Source organism: Toxotes jaculatrix, chromosome 8, assembly GCF_017976425.1.
Source record: "Toxotes jaculatrix isolate fToxJac2 chromosome 8, fToxJac2.pri, whole genome shotgun sequence".
Taxonomy (NCBI): Eukaryota; Metazoa; Chordata; class Actinopteri; family Toxotidae; genus Toxotes; species Toxotes jaculatrix.
The window spans coordinates 1907711-1929542 of NC_054401.1; the positions used below are offsets into that span (position 1 = coordinate 1907711).

Genomic DNA, 21832 nt, shown 5'->3' on the forward strand with positions numbered 1-21832 from the left:
GAGCAGATAGAGGAAAGATGGCAAGTGCAGAGGAGAGAGAAGAAAGGGCTAAAAAAACTGGAAAGTAAAAGATTAGACAAAGTAAGGCATAAAAGGAGAGAAAGAAGGGAGAGAAGAAAGAGGAGGAAGAACAGAAAGAAGGGGAGGATGATGAGGAGATGGAGAAGAGGCAGAAAAAATTAAATGAACTTAAATCTTGACATTTAACAAAACACACACACACACACACACACTGGCAATAAAATGCAGTGAGGAGATGAGAAGCATGTCTCTCTCTAGATATCTTGTCTAGGCATCCCTGACCTGTCTCTCTCTCGCTCTCACTCACTCACACACACAGACAGACACAGATACACACACAGACACAGACACACACACACCTATCTTGTCCTACAAAACCCCACATCTAATCTATAACCAGCCCTCTCAACGGGTGAGTTTGGATGGGTGAGTCTAAGGGGGAGGTGATGTGTGTATGTGTGTGTGTGGCTGTGTTGACAGGTACCTCCCACCCTCCCCTTTTCCCTAACCTCCCCCTACACCCCTCCCCCTCCTCCCCCTGCCTGCCGCCATGCTGATAGGCCCCTAATGAGCCATAATGACAGGTAATCAGCCCTGTAATGATGATGACAGAGAGACAGAGACAGGGAGAGACAGAGAGAGAGAGAGAGAGAGAGAGAGAGAGAGAGAGAGAGAGAGAGGGGGGGTTGTAGAAGGTCAAGGAGATGAGATGATGACAGAGAGGAAGGCAGATATTAGAGACAGAAAAAAAGGCCAGTGGAAAGCTGACGGGCAAGCAGAGATAAGAATGGAGGGAAGAGAAGACAGTCTGAAAGGAGAGAAAATGAGAGAGGAGGAGCAGGAGGGGGAAGAGGAGGAGGAGGAGAGATGGGAGGTGGGTGACCTATTCTTACCACAATACCTCACCAGGTTATCAAATACTTGGAACAACATAACTGCAGGTTTCTGTGGAAACTTGGCAAACTCATGCACGCGCACACATCCTGACACATACGTTCCACATGCTGCGGAGGAAAATTAAACGTCTTTAGACCTAAACTGCAGACATTCATCCTCCTGAACAAGAAGAAAGGAAGCAAAGAAAGGTGGAGCGGGCGGGTTTGGACCGAGGCCAGAGCGATAAATTAAGACAAAGTTCCCACTAACGCAGAAACAGAAGTTTGTTTCCTGCACCCAGAAACAGGAGAGGGTTCACATTCATTTATTCTCTGATCTTTGAAGCCTAAAGCTGTTTGTGTTAGTGAACATGAGGACTGAAGACTTTGGGTTGTTGCACATTCATAACTATTTAAGTGAAGAGTTTCTTTTTATTTTTCTTCAGATTTTTAAAAAGTGTTTCTGAGAGAAAACCCTGTGGAGCAGAGAGACTGCATGTTTTAACATCTCTAAGAGTTTTGTTAATGTTGACCAGTATTTCAATGAAGGAAAAACACTCTCTGCCAGTCCAGGACACCTGAAATAAGGATTTCTGTCTAAGTATCTTTCAGGTCTCTTTCTATTATTGAAGAAATAACGATTAGCCCACTTCAAAACACAATTTTAGTAGGAATTTTGGTTTTACCTCATTTATTTCAGTCTGGTAAAGTTAAATGTTTTTTATTTTATCATTTGCTCTTATACCTGTAATTTGTTTCCTTATACATTGATTAAACTGGAAAACCAGGGTCGTTTCCTTTTAACTCACGTTAAATGCAGAGACGTTTTTTGAAATCGAACTAAAACCACTTTCATCACTTTCTCCTCGGCTCTAATTACTTTTAACAGTGATGATCTGGAAATGTAAGTTTCTCTGGATCAGATTCATTTCAGTTGTTAACACATAAAAGTGGTTCTAACTGTGTCTGTGCTGTCTGAAGCTGATCTACCTGAGTAGCTTCATTGTGCCACTGTTGACACTTTGATGAGGACATATATACTGTAGATGGTTGTCTGTTATTAAGTCTAGTAAGTCTCTTGTCCTTAACCAATCTAAGGACTGTATCAAGAATATTAGGTTCGACGTGGGGGAAATCCCAGGTGTGATTGCAACATTACTGGACAGCCATGGGGAAAGTAGTCCTGGGCCCAGCACACGACCTTGGAGGACTCCCAAAGAGACAAGGAAAGGTTCAGACAGCAATCGCTCAGTCCTGACATCCTCATCATGGCTGGAAAAGTCATTTGAGATGCCGAACAATGTCGTACAGTCAGCCTCCAGGGGAAAAACCATCCACACAATCGTCTTGACCAAATCAGTGAATTCCTTTCTCTCAAAAGGCCTCATCTCTGAAAGACTGGCTTTGGTACAGATCAGCATGCAACTGCTCCACTGTACAGCTTCTGGGCACAATCAACTTTAAATCGAACCAATTACTGTGAACGCTCACTGAAAATGACCCTAACGTGGTACGAAGGAACCTGTGATTTGAATGGACAGATTTTGGAAGATTGTAAGTGCACTGGAGTGAGTTTAATTCAAAATATGAACAAATTTAATAAGCATATTACTCACATTTACCAGATCTATATCAGCCTCTGATACCATTCAATTACCATTGAATATAAATGTTAACAGTATTTTCTTATTTATTTAAAGTCAGTGATTTTTATGAAAGACAGGGAGGGGGTCGCGTGGTGTTCAACGGCCCCCTACGGATATTATTCCTCTGGATTCCTTGGCAAAAAGTTTTTGTCATGTTGAGGGACCAGTCGTATGGAACTACACTGATTGAAAAATCCATCTGTTTCATATAAAAACGACACCTAGTGAAATACAATAATAAGCCTATGTGGCTCTGAAAAAGAACTTCAGTGGATCTTTATAAAACCATAAAGCCCAGAGAAACATTTGACTCTGTGCTGCACAGAACTATTTCTAAAAATGCTCTTTACAGCACCGTAAATAGTTCTGTGGACGTGTAGGCCTAAAGAAACATTTCCAGGTACTATATAGAAATTTTTGGTTAAGAGTTCAGGAAGCCAGCGCGAGGCAGGCTGTACGGCTGCATGATGGACTCTGCTAAAGAAAACAGAGGGCGGGAGAATGTGGGGGTCGTGCAAGAATAGCAGGCAGACAGACAGCGTCAGCAACTCTGTTCAAGAGCTGACTGACAGACGGAAAAAGAGGCAAAAAGATGGAGAGAGAGGAGCAAGAAAGAAGTGAGAGTGGTTCAGAAAAAGAGGGAGAGGGAGGGAAAAAGAGGAGGAAGAGAAGGAGAAACAGGGGAAAGGAAAGAAGGGACAAAGAGAGGTGAAAACAAGAGTCAGGAAGCCAGAGGGATGGAGAAAAATAGGAAAGGGGAAGTGAGGGAGAAAAAGAAAGAGAGATGGGGACAGTAAAAGAATAAAGGGAGAAAAGAGTGAGAGGGTAAAAGGAAGATGGAAAAGAAGAATGATGAAGAGTTGTAAAAGGGAAGATGAAACAAAGAAATGAAGAGCAGCAAGATGATGATGATGACAAAGAGGGGTGAGAGAGGAGGAGAGGACAGAGTCAGCAGTGGGGGGTGGAGGAGGACAGAGTAGGAGGAGGTCGAAAGAGGAATAGAAGCAAAATGAGTGTGGAAGTGAGAGGAGGATGAAGAGGGAGAAGAAAGAGAGAAGCAGGAGGAATGTAAGAGAGGAGGAGGAGGAGGAGGCGGTGTTCTGCTTGGGTGCAACTAAATGAGACGTTTCGTTAGATACCACACAGATGCATTTCCTCTGGTGCTCCTCCTCCTCCTTCTCTTCCTCCTCTTCCCTCTCTTCACCTCTTTTAGTGCAGACAGGAAGCCCTTCTCCCCCCTTTCTCCTTTTCCCACTCTCTCACTCTAAATATTTCTTTCTATTTTCTTCAGATAAAGAATCCTGAGCCTAGCCATCTGCTGTAGGAGGAATGCCTCTCGTCTAAATCACAACCTTTTCTGGGAAGGAAGAAAAATGTTTTTCTGTTTTCTGATCAGCAGCCGCACATTTCTGGCATTTTTAGAGTCCTCAGCTGGATAATCACATAATCTGCTCTGACGTGACAGATGACATACAGGTCTTGGGTCGTTTGGTATTGTGTTACAAACTTTAATTTTTCTGTGCTTTGTGGAGCACGGAGAGAAAAACAGAGTCTGAAATGAAGATTATTACTGAATCCTGATTTTTACCTGCAACCCCAGTTCGACTGGGGACAAGAGAAAAACCCCAAACCCTCTTTTTTCTAAAAAGAAAAAAGTAGATTCAGGACTTTAAAAAAAGCAAAGACGGTGTTCATCAGACAAAAGCTGATCTGTTTTTATTTCAGCTACATTATAATGTGATATTTACTAAGTTAGTATCTTAACATTTGACCAATGTCGTGACAAAACTCTTAAATCATTGATTAAGCGCTCACAGGATCTTTATCTTTCCAGACTGTGCTGAGACGTTTGATGATGAAGAATAAAAGATTTTGATGCAAATTCAACAAATCTAATCAAAATATAAAAGATCATATGAAGGCATGATGGCTAACAGACATTAATGATAATGTATTGAGTAAGAATCATTGAATGAATGAATCAGTGAGCCATTTACTCAATGAATCAATAAGTACATGAGGAGCAGGAGTGATGGAAACAGTGCAGCAGAATAAATTCAAAAACAAAGGAGCTGCACTTTGGATGAAGCATCAAACTAAGTCCTTGACTCCTCCTCCATCTCTCCTCCTCCCATCTGTCCTCCCTCCATTTCTCCTCCTCCTCATCCCTTTAACCCTTCTCTGTCCTCCTTTAATCCAGGTCTTCATCCCTCTCTGGGGCTTCACTCCTGTCCACGACATTCCTGGGATTTAACCCACTGAAAGGAAACTCACTGAGAAACTTGCACTCACCTGGAATGACCTCACCTGCCCGGTCACAGGAAAGGTCAGAGGTCAAGTGGCAGAGCGTGGTGGGCTAACGCTGATTATAACATCTCAGCCTGTCACTCTCGAGCTTCAGTTCACACTTTGCTGAGCACAAAACTACAAAACTGAAACTCCCCTTTGATTAAAAAACAAAATAAAATCTGCTTTACCGTCTCTTTGTAGTGTGCAGTCAGAGCACTGCATGGGACAGTGTCTCTGAAAATAGCTCATCAGTCCACCTGTTTGTCTTAATGTTGTGGACGTGACCCTGATTACTGCTAATTCACTTAATGCCATTAATCCCATTTAAAATAACACGTGCACACACACAAACACACACACACTTATGAACTCAGTCCCCTGAGGCTCATCAACTGACCCTCTCAACCTATTTCTGTCTACACTGTGTGTGTGTGTGTGTGTGTGTGTGTGTGTGTGTGTGTGTGTGTGTGTGTACTGTAAAAGATATTTTATGTGCTGCTGTTTATGAAGACGCAGATGTTTGTGTGTATGAGTGTTTAATGTGGGGCTGTCAGAGGAGGCTGGAAATAGACTCAGTGGTAATGAGAGGTCCAGGGGATTGATCAGAGCTGTGGAAAAACTAACACACACACACGCACACGCACACACACACACACACACACACGCACACACACACACACACACAGGTACACAATTTCAGAGTCTCTATGGGGCGAGAAATCCTTCGTGGTCTGAGCTCGGGCAACATGGCCGTTAAATAACACACATGTAATAAACACGTACAAATGTACACAACCACACACACAAACACACAAAGCTCAGAGTCTGAGTCACAGGCTGATTATAGAGCCATATGTCATCCATTCACCTTGACCTCTTGTATGTATTTGTGCACCCACACACAGTCAGACACACACACAGTCAGATACACACACACACACACACACAGGTTTAATGCTTAAATCATAAACAGGTACCACAGAATGAACTCTTAGTGCAGAGCTGACAGGTGAGTGTTGAGTGGCAGTGAGTGAGTGTGTGATTGAATATGAGTGTGTGTGTGTGTGTGTGTGTGTGTGTGTGTGTGTGTGTGTGTGTGTGTGTAAATTCCCCGATGGACCAGAAGTACTTAATGTATTTTAAAAGTTTTCAGAGTGTGTGTTTAAACTGGGGTTGTGTTTACTGAGTGGGCTGCAGATGGATGGACAGACACTGACATGTTAATGGCCTCAGGTGTGTGTTGGTGTGTGTGTGTGTGTGTGTGTGTGTGTGTGTGTGTGTGTGTGTGTGTGTGCGTGTGTGCGTGTACCAGCTGTGGGGTGTCCTGCAGCAGCGGCAGCAGCGTGGCCTCCAGGATGGCGGTCTGGTCGGGGGTCAGGCCCTGCCACAGTGACATCAGAAGCACTAACAGGTGCGTGGCGCTCCGCAGACGGACGAACGCCTCCTCCAGCAGCGCTCGGTTCTCCTCCGCAGCCTCCGCCAGCGCCATCACCTGGAGGAGGGAGGAGTCAGTGAGTAACTCTCGTAATAATCACACTTATCACCTCTGCAGTCAGGTGATAACAGAACGGCACTGAGGATTTCACGTCTTTCTGCCTGAAGTGAAAGCATCACTGTTTTTTTTTTTAATGGATCATTGTGCCGTAAAAATGCAACCACAACACACAGGCCACAATCGAATAAGTGAACAGTGCTGCCAAACTACTACAAACTTTTCAAAACAACCTTTCAAGACCACCGCTTGTGATATCCTACGTATCATCCGTGAAAGTCTTCATTTAAAGTGCTCCCACAGGACGAAGTGGATCCATGTCCTTCTGCCTATAATCTATTCCGTTTCAGGGTTGTTTCCTGGAGTCTGTTGGAGAATTAAATTCTTGCTCACTGCGCCGCTGTTCTGTTGTCAGAGCACTGGAAATCCCATTTTCAGGCTGTTTTGGGTTTTTACAGATTCGCCTCTTTCTCAGCTGGAAAAATAAACTGGACTAAAAGGACAAAACACAGCAGAGTTCAAATAAACTGCTGTCTGTACGCTGGCTCTGAGGGGCTCTGCGGGCTCTGGTGACTTGCCCTTACACTTGATTGGCTTCCACTTAGAAACTGCAGAGCGTTTATGAACCTACTGAATGTTTTTCCAAAGACTGTAAGGTTCAGAAACACTGAGGGGAGCAAACAAAAAACTGAAGACTGGCTCCTTTGAACTGAAGACTAAAGGAAAAACAACACAAGTGGAGCTTAAGCTGTTCTAGGTTTTACTTCAGTGTTTAACAGAGAGCGGGTGAATGCATGAATGAGGTGTGGCGGGACCAGGTGAACTCTGACCTCCAGCCAGGGGTCAATCCCTCCATCATTACAACAACAGAGGAGTGGAGATGAGTGGAGCGCCGTGAACGAGTGATGACAGAGCAAGACGGATGGTGACGAGGACAACAAGAGAGGACAAGCCGGACAAAGAGAAGGAGGGAAACGGGAGACGAGACAGGAGAGAGACGAACAGACGGAGGGAGAAAGAGAAGAGGTGAAAGCAGATCTGGGACTAATGGACGAGTGTGTGTTCAGATAAATGAGTGATCTGCAGGCCTGAGCGTTAACGTACGCCAGCAGTTTGTTTGACAAATGGATTCAGCGCTCGCCATTTGATACTGCGAAAACAGAGATGGAGGAATCTGAAGTGAAGTGAAGTGAAGTGTGTGTGTGTGAGTCAGGGTTAAGCAGCAATTGCCAAAGTAAGCCGTTTTGATTTGTGTAATACTAAACTTCAAACATATAGGTACATGGGAATGAGTGCCTCGTCTTTGACTTGCACGCAAAGATTTAAAACCTCAGCTGACTTCCCCTTGTTTCCGCGGCAACCCCAAAAAGTCCACGGCTCCCGGTCACGGCTGAGGTCACCTGTGGGCGCCGTGTTGCTCACACCTTGCAAGTAAGCCATACACACATTCACATACACACAGTTACCGATCAGTGAACATTTTAAGTTTGGCAAGTTTTTAAATGAAAGAAAGTATAATTCCATGCTGGTGGGAAGTTTTCAGACAATAACCAGTGATATTTTCAAAATGTCCTCATTTCCTACGTGTCGAGCTCAAACTGGTCCTCACAAAGATAGAAATACTACCTGAAAGTGCCACATAAAACCATAACTCCTACTATATGAATTCTTCATCTCCTTGTACACATTTTCTACCATGAAACACACACAGACACACACACACACACACACAAGACCCCAACCACCCTCCCCTCGGGCCCTCTGAAAGTGTGTGTGTGTGTGTGTGTATTGATAAAAGGCTCCAGGTCCAGTGAAGGGCTTCATTGTTGGCAGCAGCTCGGCTCCACACACACTCTGATTGATGCCAGCTGAGAGAACACAAAGACACATTTAGGCTGGACACACACACACACACACACACACACACACACACACACACACACACACACACACACACACACACACACACACACACACACACACACACACACACACAGCAGTGATATGAGAACATGCACATATGGGAACCCAGGTTTGCACATGCACTGACACACACACACAGACATGCACATACACACTCAACAGGTACAACAGATAGACTTTCACAATAAGAGATAAACCTGGACGTTTACTTGTGTTTTAACACACACACACACACACACACACACACAGACACACACACACACACACAGAGTAGCTGTTAGCTGTATGTCAGCAGATGAACTACTGGTGACCTTACACAACCTGCAGCAGGAGCTGCTGAGGTTGTGACCTCCTGACGTGTGTCTGCAACAAAGTCTGGACTTTATTCAACACACATAAAGGAACGTTCTGCTGCGTCTTCCACATAAAACCAGGTTCACACCTCAGCTGACAGGACTTTATCAGTGGTTTGTTATTCTGTTTGTGTGTTTTTTAAGATTGTTGCAGAAGGAACATTTTCATATTCCTTCTCCTTTGCTCTTTCTTTCCATCCATCCATCCATGCTTCAAACAAAGGGACCAGTGGTCTCACAGCTCCTAAAACCAAACATTATCCCTGGAGGCACAAACCACACACAGACACACACTCAAACAAACATGTCATGTTTGCATATTCACGCACAAATGCACTAAGATCTGTACAAACATGTAACAAAACCACAAGAAATGTACTGAAAAGCACAAACAGAAATCATGGACACCCTTATCTATGGAAATGCATGATTGAAAACACACACACACACACACACACACACACACACACACACACACACACACACACACACACACACACACACACACACATATATACAAACTATGTGGCTGTGGTTTCAATGAAGTAATTGCAGCTGATGGGCTGCATGAGGTTTGGTAGCTATGACAAGCAGCCGGTAGAAGAACCAATCAGAAAGCAGACGAAGCCAAACACAGGAGAAAAAGTGAAGACCACCAAACAACCAAACACAAGTAAAACCCAAAAAGTCTGAGAGTTTGTTGCTGAACGTTCACAAGGCTCAAAATATTTCAATACTGCAAAAGCTACAATGAATGAAACGGTTAATGATAATATTGTGCTAACACCACGAATGTTAGCCAGGATTACAGAGTTTGTTTGACTCATGGCATCCTGGTGCAGTGTCTGGTCCAGTGTGCAGCTGTCAGACTGAACTGAATTATCTAAATGAGTCAGTGTTTTCCCTAAAATCTCATAAACTAACTCTGTGTAGTAAAAACTGCCTGTATTTACTACAGATTTGCAACAGAACACATGTTTTACAAACACTACAATGCCACCTGGATTGTGTGTGTTGTCGACATAATAAGGAAACATTTTTAATTACAGTATCTGCTAAATGTTGTCAGTATTTTTCACTTGTTTTTCCTGCTCATAGCAACTAACGCTTGATGTTCAGGCGACTCAAAGACACTGAGTTCAACAAAGATTTGTGATCTTTCCCTAACCTTAAACAAAAGTTTAGAGGTCTAAACCTCACTACATGCAAGACCCAAATCCCAGTCTTCAGTCTCACAATCCTGTGCTTTGAACTTTGTAAGAAAAATGCCACAGTTCGACTGTTTATCTCACAATCATCCGGACGGAGGATAAAATGATTGTTTGAGGGATAATGTTCCAGAGCTGTAAAATCCTGTCTCATAGTGTTATATACTGCTGTGTAGAGTTTGCATCCCATAAACTTTCAAACTCAGGAATCTAAACCTCAAAAGCCTTGATGGATTCTTTCATCCAACACAGAACTATTTTCGGTCTCACTGCTGCCGTACATTGGTTTCGGGAGCATCGGGTGAAGGCAACCCCAGCTAACTAGGATTCTACCTACTACGTTAGAATGTAAACAATCACAGTATCTGTTTTCTTGTTTCCCCATCTGTGGTATTTTCTGACATGACATAATTTCCACCTCCTGTTAAATCAACTGGATGCACGTAGAAAACATCAGAACACTTTGCACCAAAGTTCCATTTGGTAAAACTTTGGTCTGAAAATCTGGAAGAAAAGTGCCACTGTGGCTCACGCCGCTGCCCAGAGGAGCACAGATGCTACCTTCACTGAAGATAACGGCCGTGGTCTGGTCAGTGTCAGTCTGAACAGCTACAGTGTTACTCAGCATGGTGTGTGTGCGATGGTCTGGTGTTTGTGTGTGTTACGCTGAACTGCGACTGCGGCAGCAGGAAAAGCGCTTGTGTATAACTTCTTAAAACTGTGTTTCTTCAGCTCAGATTTCAGTGGAGGAGTCGGGAGAAGACACAGAGTCTGCAGCCAAAAACACAAGTGAGCTCCTGTCAAACACAAGTGAAAGTCAGTAAAAGTCAATATGGTGGAAGAATGAATCAAAATGGTTCCCTGCCAGAGTTTTATCCTCGGATAAAATGACACAGACGAGAAACAAAGCTCAGAGTGTTTATGTGTGTGTGTGAGTGTGTGAGTGTGTGAGTATGTGTGTGTGTGTGTGTGTGTGTGTGTGTGTGTGTGTGTGTGTGTGTGAGTGTATGCTCCACAGAGCCGGTAGATTAGATGTTTCCTGCTCAGTTAGCCACAGCAAGCAGCATGGATGAACTCCAAGCCGCACACACACACACACACACACACACACTGTCTCACACAGACACAGACACAGACACACACACACACAGACACACACACACACACACACACACACACACACACACACACACACACACAGTGCTGTATTATCTGTGTCGGAGTAACATGACAGGAGCCTGTTTGGCAGAAAGCGACGTGGCAGGACCCATCCCTCGTTTCCCGGAGGATGATGGGACGAGCAACAGAGGAAGAGAGTGACAAGGAGGGAGGGAAGGAGAGAGAGAGAGAGAGAGAGAGAGAGAGAGAGAGAGAGATAAAGAGGAACAACATGATTATAAGAGAGGAAAACCTAGTCATTATGACGAACTGAGAAAGATGAGTATGGGACAGTTACGTATGAGGGCAGATGCAAAGTGAAAGAGAGAAAGAAACAGAGAGACAGAGGGAGGGGTAGAGGGAGAGAGGGAGGGGCAGAGGGAGAGAGAGGAGGACATAGAGTGAGAAAGGTGTGTACCGAGAGAAGGAGAGAAGGAATAAGAGCAGTGAAAGAAGTAAAGAAAACAGTGGAAAGGTTCATGTTGGGGTCAAGTGAATGGCTGTGTGTGTGTGTGTGTGTGTGTGTGTGTGTGTGTGTGTGTGTGTGTGTGTGTGTGTGTGTGTGTGTGTGTTCGGGATCAGTGTTTCCGTGTCTTAATTAAAGAGCCAATTAGAATCTCAGTTTAACGACGGCTGGAATCACAGAGGCCATTTCCTGACTAATAGACACACACCCATGGATACAGTTACATATGCATACACACACACACACACACACACACACACACACACACACAATAATAAATGTGGTTTCACTAACACAGAAACACATTTCCTCAGTGATGGAAGCACAGGAATAGATTCACTGTTTCACTGAGTAATAACACACACACACACACACACACGCATGCATGCATGTGTTTAAGTTCCTTTCTGCTGAGCCTGATGCCTGCTGCCAAACACCTGCACAGACACACACACACACACACACACACACACACACAGACACACACAGACAGACAGACACACACACACACACACACACGCTGCAGGGCGTATAAAGAGTTTCAGGGAGTTAACCTAAACATTACAAATTGTCAGACACTGGCTTACACTATCACACTACACAAACACACAGAGAGCAGAGATACTGCACTGAATGCTTCATGTGCTGAGTTCGTTTTCTAAAACACATCTTTGTCTTTTCATCTTGTTTCTGTCTCTTTCATCTGGGTTTAGTTTAGAGAAACAGGAATGTTGATTTCAGCCATTAACTGTGACCTGGTACGGCTTCGCTAAAGGTCACCACGCTGAATGATTTGTGATGTTTGGGGTAAACTCTTCGATCCTCCTCTGGTCAGACTGTCTATGACTTGCTGTTAGGATTTTTTTTAGCTGCACTTTGAAATTGTGACGTTGCTTACTCTCCACAAACTGTTGGAAAGAACTACGTACTGATTATTTAGCTATTCTTAGAGTCCAACCAGTGGTGGAGCTAAAAATGTAAAGTTTGTCCTGAGAGCGGCAACAGATGAAAAGTCAAGGGTATGCGTAACCAAAAAGGTTCGTCCTCTGGAGAGTACAAATGTGTTTGACAAATTTCACGGCATTCAGCCAGTTAGACTGTGTGATTATATTCTGTGCAATGTTAACAGTTTGGCCTGAGGGTGGTGCAGAGCGTCCAGAATGACTATAATTCAGGCTCGCAAGTGGAAGAATTGATCTAATAGTTAAAGAAAAAGGTGAGGAGCTTGCTAGAACCATTGGTATTCATCCTCTGAGGACAATGAACATTTATGGAAAAATTTAATTTGCAGTTGTCGAGACTCAAATCATGCCACAGGGAGAATTTTATGGTGCATGACCAAAGGTCAGCGGGTTACAAGAATAAACAACGTCATCCTCTGGAAACCATGAATATCTGTATATTACTAAATGAGATTCTGACCAATACATATCAAAATATTTTGCTTGTTTGTAAATTGGACTTCTAATGATACAGACATTAAAAACATGTTTTCAGATTACGGTTAAACATCGCTTGGGTACAGGAGCTATTCATTTCATGTCAGTGAAGGAAACCGAAAGAGGCAGAGACAGACAGGTAGATGGTGCTTTGGGACATAAACAAGTGGCAGACGGCGGAGACAAAGCGATCTGGTGGACGAGTGACGGAGTGATCAGCATCTCCTCTCCCAGTGTCTGATAGACAGATAGGCAGACAGACAGACAGTAACCACTATTGTCTGCGGTCAAAACAAGCACACACACACACAATGCTGATAACGCCGTCTGTCTACACTTTGACTGATAACACTGGAGGAGAGGGGGCGGGAGAGGAGTAGACAGAGCAGAGCGAGGGAGACAAGTACAGGCTGAAAAAGACAAAAGGTAACTGGAAAGAGACTGAGAGTAAGATGGAGACAGTAAAAGTTGGAAGAAAGAGGCTGATGTTTACTAAAGTCTCACTGGAGTGTTGAAGGAGAGGAGAAGTGGAGGATGAGGTGATAGGATCTGGAAAACCAACCTGATCCAGCCTCTGATGGTTTATCACTCGCCGTGGAACGCACCAACCTGATAATCACAACCTCCTCCAACCTCCCCTCAGCTTCTCATCCTCTACTTTTCTCCTCTTCATAGTTTGTTCTACTTTGAGGTCGTGAAAATTAATTAACAATCAACTCATGTCATAGAAATATATCTTATATCTATGTTTTCACTGCCATTTTAGGAGCTTCAGTATAACTGAGTTGTCATCTTAAAACAATTATTGGCCAGTCAGAGTTTGTCACAGCTTGATTACAAGCTGAAGGACAACCAGAACGTACACGGTGAAATCCATCATACAAGAGACGGAAAAAAACTATTCCTGCTTCCACAGGAGGAGAAAATAGACCAGCATGCAGTGCAGCTGCAAGCTGTGTTTCTCTTGATTTAGGTTTCTATCATCATTAGCAATGTCCCATGTTGATCTGCATGACAGTAATCAAGGCTGATCAAAGCCTTTTTTAAATCGGTCATTAACCTTATATTAGGTCCAATCCTGTACATTGTATGTTCTAACACACTGCATGGGGACACCAGCTGTAAAGAAAAAAAATTCCCACTTGCAGTCCATTAAAACGCTGGAACAGTTTCAGAACGCGTGGCATGGCGAAGAACTGGACCGTGGAACAGTGACGCAATGGAAATTCTGTACGAAACACAGATAACTGAGTATTGGAGACAATGGGGAAACCTCACATGATGCAAGCGGAGCCTTTTATTATTTTGCAGTTATCTAAGCCACATCATGCAGCACCTCTCCAGTGCTGCGGTCAGTTTCCAGAGTTTCCAGAGTCCAAGTTCGCATTTTCGAACGGCTTGTTTTGTCTGACCGACGGTCCAAAAGTTTTCGACAACATAAAACAGAGAGAAAAGCCTCACATTTGAGAAGCTCGTCCCAGAGAATGTTTGGCATTTTTTGTTTCAATAACGACTTTAACGACTGAAGATTTATTTCCCGTCCAGCACTTAACTTATCATTTCAACTGTTGCATTTTTCTGTGGCTGGGAATGAAAAGAGGAGGCTTAAGTGCTGTCCAAACCTTCCTGACAAGACAGATTCACAGAGACAGCCCACAGTGAAGTCCTCAATACTCCAGAGGTTTTTTGAAAAGGAATGACGAATGTTTGAGATCTAGAAATTGAAGCTTATTTTACCATTTTACTCACTTCCAGGTGATTCAGATGAGTGTGAACTAAATGCCTTAAATGTAAAAATACAAGAGGTGAGAAGGTGTCTGGGGTTTCTTTGGTATGAAAAATAAAGTCAGAGTCTACTTTTTTTTAACCGCCTCCCCAATCAAGGCTGTCAGGGATGCTTTAACAGGCCGTCGTTCACCGGTACGGACGGCTGCTAAAACACGGCGGCGTGATTTATGAGGCTGTCCCGCTCCGTCAAAGAGCCGGCTGAGTTCTTGTGTTTTCTCTGGGACAGCGAGGCTGAGAGAGAGGGAGGCCTTCTGCTTTTCTTTGCCACGCGTGTTCACACGGTCTCCAACAAAGAGCTTTATTCTCCACTGATAGGTCGTGTGTGAGAGACCCGCCCTCCATCTATCGCTCTCCTAACTCCCCTCCCTCCATCCATAATGAATATGTCTCTTTTTTTTGGTTGTCAGAGTCTGAAATACAGGCAGATGAAAACACAAACACACCACTGGATGAAACCTCTGTACACAACACACACAGGCAAACACAGACACAGACACACACAAACACACACACCGCACCACACAAAGATATGGCCACTCACACACAGAACCTCAAATCTCCAATAAACACAGTAACCAACACAGACCAAGTTTAGAAGTGGAAGTAGTGGAAATCCTCAAGTTTCCAAACACCAAATCTGTCAGGCTGAATTTGAAGGAACTGAGCACAGAACGATACACAGGACATCTCAGATGTTTCCATTTGAGGGAACAGCACAACCATGAAAACCATGAAAAACAAAACATGTTCTGTTTGAATATTTCACTGCCTTCAGCGAGGAGCCGGAGCAAGCTGATGCAGAACGTAATTTCTACGTTACTGTCAGACGGTACGAAGTAAGACGCTTTCCAGTTTAATCTGAAAAGGCCATTTGTAACAGCATAAACGTTTTATCACCCTGTGAAAAGTCTGTTAATCAGAAACATTTTACTGCTCCACAAACGTGTGAGTAAATCCTCCCCTGTATGGAAAAATAAATCCTCAGAACAGATAACACACAGCTTCATACATGCGCATACACACGCACTCTCACAGTAATGATCACACACAGCCTCATATCAGCACACACACGGTCTTAGATCTCTGTTGCCTGTGTGCATTAGCACACACCTCACACACCTAAAAGCACAGACAAAAAAAAAAATCTTTGCAAAACCCTAAATCCTCACACACTCTCTCACAGACACACACCTACAGATGCTGAGGTCAGACGTTGTTCCAGTGCTCTGGGTGGTCCTGAGGGCTTGGAGGCCCCAGGCAGAGCAGGGGACTAAATTACACAGTGTGACCCACCACAGTGACACCCAACCTGGGATTAACACCCAGGCTGAGTCCCAGGCTGCCGGTAGCCCCAGGCTGTGGGATCTGACCTCAGCAGGTTCAGGGGTGACCTCAGACCCACACACACACACACATTTATACACACATATATACACTGGTTGGCTGAGGCCAGGCCCACCCAGAGCTTAAATAATGAGGGGGTTTGGTCAGTCCAGCTGGATGGATGAAGGGAGGGGGCTCTGGGTGGAGGCTTGACTGGAGAATTTATTAAGTATCTTGTTTCCAGAAAAATCCACATTATGTCTACGCATACACGTGAGACAGATCACAGTTCACACCTGGCAGCACAGTGACTCTCACGTGTCGCAAGAAGAAGAACACTTGGTCACTGGATTTCTATCTGAACCTGTGTCAACACACGCCACTGCCCTTTAATTCAGAGTGCACTGCTGACAATTCAAATATATCAAACGTCGATTATTAATAATCTGATCTGATCAGTTCACTTGTGGCCCAAGTCCATCACACATCTACCTGAGACAGTGATCTCCAGCATTTCCCGGAACATCTACAAAACTCAGGAGCTGTTTAATTCAGACCAAGGTTATAAATATCTGCGCAGAGTAATAACGACAGAAAAGATGGATGAGAAGAAGTGGGATTAGTCAGCTGTGAAAAAAAAGCTTGATACATTTTGCAATCAAACTACACGAGAACAGCTGGAAACATCTGGACATAATGTTACATCATCTGCATGTGGCGGTCAGACCAGGTGAAACACACACACACACACACACACACACACACACACACACACACACACACACATGCACACCTCATAAAGAGGGCTGATACAGCTGTTTGGAAGTGTGGTCCAGGTCAAAGTTCAAACAGATACACTGACACCACACACTCCTGCCCCAAAGCAAGTCACTTAAATCAATTCAATCACACACACACACACGCACACACACAGAGAGAGAGACAGAGAGAGAGAGAGAGAGAGAGAGAGAGAGAGAGAGAGAGAGAGAGAGATTAGTCCTGACCCAAACACACTCAGACAACCTCCCAAAGAGACTTTGCATACACACACACGACACACACTGTTAGCATGAGTGTATTAATAGCATGTGATGGGACTTAACCCAAGGGCCTGTTTCACCAGAACAGCTGTGAGTGTGGAGAAAAGTGTGTGTGTGTGTGTTTGCTTTAAACCTTCCTCTAAAGCCAAAATATATATGAACTCTGTTGGCTCGTCAAAAAGTTCAACGGTGCAAGAAAACACACCGAGTCGCCTGCCACACACACACATTTTCTCACGTTAAACTCTGAACTGCTCGAGTGAAAACTCGAACAAACTGAATTATATCATAACATATGAATCACTGCAGAGCGGCAACATAAGACTCACACATCATTAACGTTTGGGGTAAATCTTGTCTCAAGTCATTTGTGACAGAGAGGGGCATTATGGGTAACCGTAAGCTGAGGATGCTTACAGAGGAGCCGGCGTGCACCTCCCAACCCTCAGCAAGGTGTTGTGTGTCACACAGCAAGCTGAATGTGTGACTGAACTTCTGTCAGGACTATGGTTCGTATTGGAGATGAAACGAAACGTAAACGTATGTGAGCAGCTCCGGCGCACGCTCGCCCACATTCAGCCTGGACTATAATTAGTAAGTGTGACTCTGGCTTGAAGCTTATTGAACTACAGTAGATCTGTACAGATGGAGGTATCCACTCTTGCCAAGTAATGTTTATCTTTGATGACAGCAGTGGACACCTGAGCGGTAAGCAGTACGACTGACCGACAGCGTGTGGGGTTACTGACCTCCACACCTCCACACTCAGCATTGTGGAGTCACACACTTCACATCCAACTGTAGATGTTCAAGTTGGAGTTACAACACAAACATGAAGAAACCAGATGACACTACTCAGTACAGGGCTTTAGGACTTGGTGATTTGTAAGTCAGATTTATTTCCACACAATAACAGAGCAGAGAAACACACACAGTGAAGATAACTCCCGGCCTGTCTGATCATAAAAATATCTTTTTTAAGTTATTTTCAGACTTTTCTATGTGCTGTATGTTGCAATGTGTATGTGGTCTGTGGTGTGGTGTGTGTGTGTGTGTGTGTGTGTGTGTGTGTGTGTGTGTGTGTGTGTGTGTGTGGGGACGGTGTTTAGTCTGAAACCATATTTAGTCTCTCTGGTCCTCAGAGGAGGCCTATAATCACACAGAACCTTTCTCTCTACTCATTACATACACACACACACACACACACACACACACACACACACACACACACACACACACACACACACACACACACGCTCACAGTGGCCTGTCATTACCAGTTCACACTAACCTCCCAGGCTGCACATGTGCACACGCATACAGTGCACGTGCACACACACACACACACACGCACACAGCAGGTTGTTTGCAGGAAGACACACATATTGTAAGCACACTTTTGTGAAGATGAACGTATGATGTACCATGTGAAAGAAAAGTACATGTGCGTATGATCATGCACACACACACACTCACGCAGAGCCAGATGTGCTGTCCAGCTGTGTCCAGCAGGCGTTCTGCTGCAGCAAACAGATTTTACTCCCGCTGCTCTGTGAAACCATGACTTTAAATTCAACGTGACACGCGACAAGAAGCTCAGAGACGTTTCCCTGATCAGGACTGAAGCTAAAAGACGGGTTCCTTCAGAAACTCAGTCACTTTCACTGTTCGTCCACTAAGTTACATGTTAAGAGAGGAGCAGCTCCGGGGATTAGACCGTCATCTTAACCATAAACCCCCTCACGCCGCACGCCCCGCCCGCACACCCCGCCCGCACCGCTGCATGAGGAAACAATAGTGGGAGAAATGACTAATAATAAGTAACATCGCAACTGACAACTTCCTGTAAGCTCGACAGAAGCTTGTGGTTTGAGACATTAAGAACAAACAGACATGATTTCTGGTCATCGTGGGGACGCTGCAGTTCCTCTGTTGGAGGCTTTGAAATCTAGTCAAAGGCTATGAAAGGGCTTTCTGTTTGAGAAGCCAGTGATCAGAGAAGAAGCCACAGAAAACTGCAGCTACTTCTGTCCCACTGCCACTGCACCAGAGCTGTTTATTAAATTCCCTGAATGAAACAAACAGACAGGAAATAACTTTCATTAAAATGATCTATGAACCTGTCTGTTGCACAAGGGCGTTCTCAGACAAAACAATGTCAGATGACATGAGACATGTAATTTACTTAACATTAATTCTTCTTAATTAATTCTTCTTTTTCAGATTTATTGTGTTTGCACAGACAAAATGGCTCCACAGGCACACTCAGGATTAGTTAGACCTGTCAAATCTCAAACACGGCAAAGTTTCTTCGACAACATCGTGAAACACTGATTTCTGCTCACGGCCTGCTGCTATACGTCCTCCCAGTCTCTCAGCATAGAAGGGACGGCGTTTTAACGAACACACCCTGTGAGTGTTCCTGGCTTTCGCCTGCAGCTCTGTGTCTAACAGCCTTAGCTAAAACGTAAAATTTAATTTGGTGTGGAGAAAACTGCCGTCCAAACATACATTACGTAACCCTGACTCTGTAGGTCGGGATGGCAGACTTCTGCCTCCAGCAGAGGCAGAACAGGATGTCCCCACATGGTCGCTTTGGTTTCTTTTTCATGGCGGTGATCTTCGAACTGACGTTTACCAAGGATCTCTCCGGAAAAAAGTGTCACTTACGGGACTAAAAATGATGTAAAATTAGATGTAATTTCCCAAATTTGGTCAGAAAACCACAGCAGAATGCCAAACCTGTAGTTCTGTTTAAACACGCATCTGAATTCATTTTCATTACTGTCACCGCTTCACAGGATAAATTACGACCGGATCAGACAGTGAGAAAGTCAGCTTGTTGTTTTCTGACAGTGCATGCTTTTGGTCTGCGTTGTGTGTGCGTGCGTGTGTGTGTGTATGAAAGATTTGAGTGTGTGTGTGTGTATGAAGGATTTGAGTGTGTGTCTGTGTGTGTGTGTGTGTGCGTGCGTGTGTGTGTGTATGAAGGATTTGAGTGTGTGTGTGTGTGTGTGTGTGTGTGTGTGTGTGAATCGTGCATTGTTCGCATGTGGTCAGAGACCAAAACAAGTCAGTCTAATCTTGGCAGACAAAACACAGCAAGATCCTGACTACAAATTAGCACCACACACACGCACACACACACACACACGCACACACACACACGCACACACACACACCTGTTTCTGCTCTGTCTTCTTTGCCTCTTTCCTATATTTGTGCAGAAAACCATTTGATCATTTTGTATTATTTCGAGCTGTGACTGACTGAATCACACTGCTGTGCAGAACATTTCATTTCATTTGGTTTTGTTTCGTACATTTTGTAACTGGATTAAATCCTGTTGAACATGCTGAAAACCAAGAGAAGTAAATCCTCAGGGTGTAGAGTCAGACTTAAGTAAAAAAAAAAAAATCCACTGAAACTTTCCTTTGTTAATATGATGTAATTCCTGTTGAAACAGTAGATTGGTTACACAGTAACACAGTACACCTCTTGGTTACACAGAGAAAGAGAAGAAACTTCCCAGAACGTTACACACATTCACACTCACAGACCAACACACGCCTACATACTGCCTTGCACACCCACACGCACAGAAACACAACCTGTACACACACACACACACACACGGCGTCCCTACGGTCCAACACTGAACCACACACTTGATGCAGTCCAGACCAGAGAGACCTGAGAAGCCAACAAACACAAACACACACACACACACACAGAGCCAGGTCTGAGGTGATGGTTTTGGTTGTGGTCCCAGTGAAAACGACACTAATTTGGAGCTAAGGAGCTTTGGTGAGCTGAGTCCAAATTCCATGAGCCTACAACTGTAGGAGCCGAAAGCTAATCAAAAGCTAACAATGCCAAGGTGAAGCTGACGAGGTCAATGCTAATGCTGCTGCGATGCTAACGATGCTAACACAGTGATAACACAGTCCACCTTCGCCTAGTTTGCTAATCTGATCACACACACTGGTGCCTTTGTAATGCGACCTCCACACACTTTTACTTAAACATATGTATGCATGTACACACAACACAAACTTTCATAATCATGAACACACACACATGCATACAGAGATACACACACACAAACACACACACACACTGCTCACAAACTCCTAAAACCACACTAAATAAGTTGTACCCACATACACGCCCTTGGCAGCCGTGAGTGTGTACCTGTGTGTCAGTGTGTGTGTGTGTGTGTGTGTGTGTGGGAGTGTGTGTATGCGTTGCCCCCGCCATGCGTGTTTGCTTTTCTCTCAATGGTCTCCTTTGAAGGAAGAGAGCAAGAGAAGGAGGCAGAGAGAGAGAGAGGGAAAAAAATGAGGAGAACTCTGGGAATTCACTGCAACAAGATAAATATCCTCGGCTTGGCGTCGCAAGGCCGCTGCACTCTGACACACACACACACACACACACACACACACACACACACACACACACACCTTGATTACAGAGTAAATATGTGCAATCTTATAAATCGGCTATTGTTTGTGATGCAGAGGAAACAAATGCACACACAACGTGCAGAGACAGACATGTTGACTTTAGGGAAAGTGAACTGTTGTAGGTGATCAGTCATGTAATCTCACTCAGTCTTGTAGCGTTACTCTGTCAACCTAAATGTAATGGAGATTAAGGTAAACTGCAGGAGTGCTCTGTCTCACATTCACTTCTACTGACTGCACAGAAACACCGATGTGCTGTGTTTGGAAGCTGAGAGACCAATATTCTATAGAAACCAGAAATCAACAGGAACCAGTAGCATCTATCAAAATAAAATAAAATCAAAT

The 21832-nt window shown here is 44.2% G+C and overlaps 1 protein-coding gene across 1 annotated transcript in view; it reads right to left on the minus strand.

Annotated features, from left to right (window-relative positions):
• Positions 1-21832, minus strand: part of bbs9 (Bardet-Biedl syndrome 9) — a 124497-nt gene that overhangs the window by 48169 nt on the left and 54496 nt on the right. The window contains exon 19 of the mRNA XM_041044696.1: positions 6141-6323. Coding sequence (XP_040900630.1) covers positions 6141-6323 — 183 coding nt within the window. The remainder of the gene's footprint in view (positions 1-6140; positions 6324-21832) is intronic.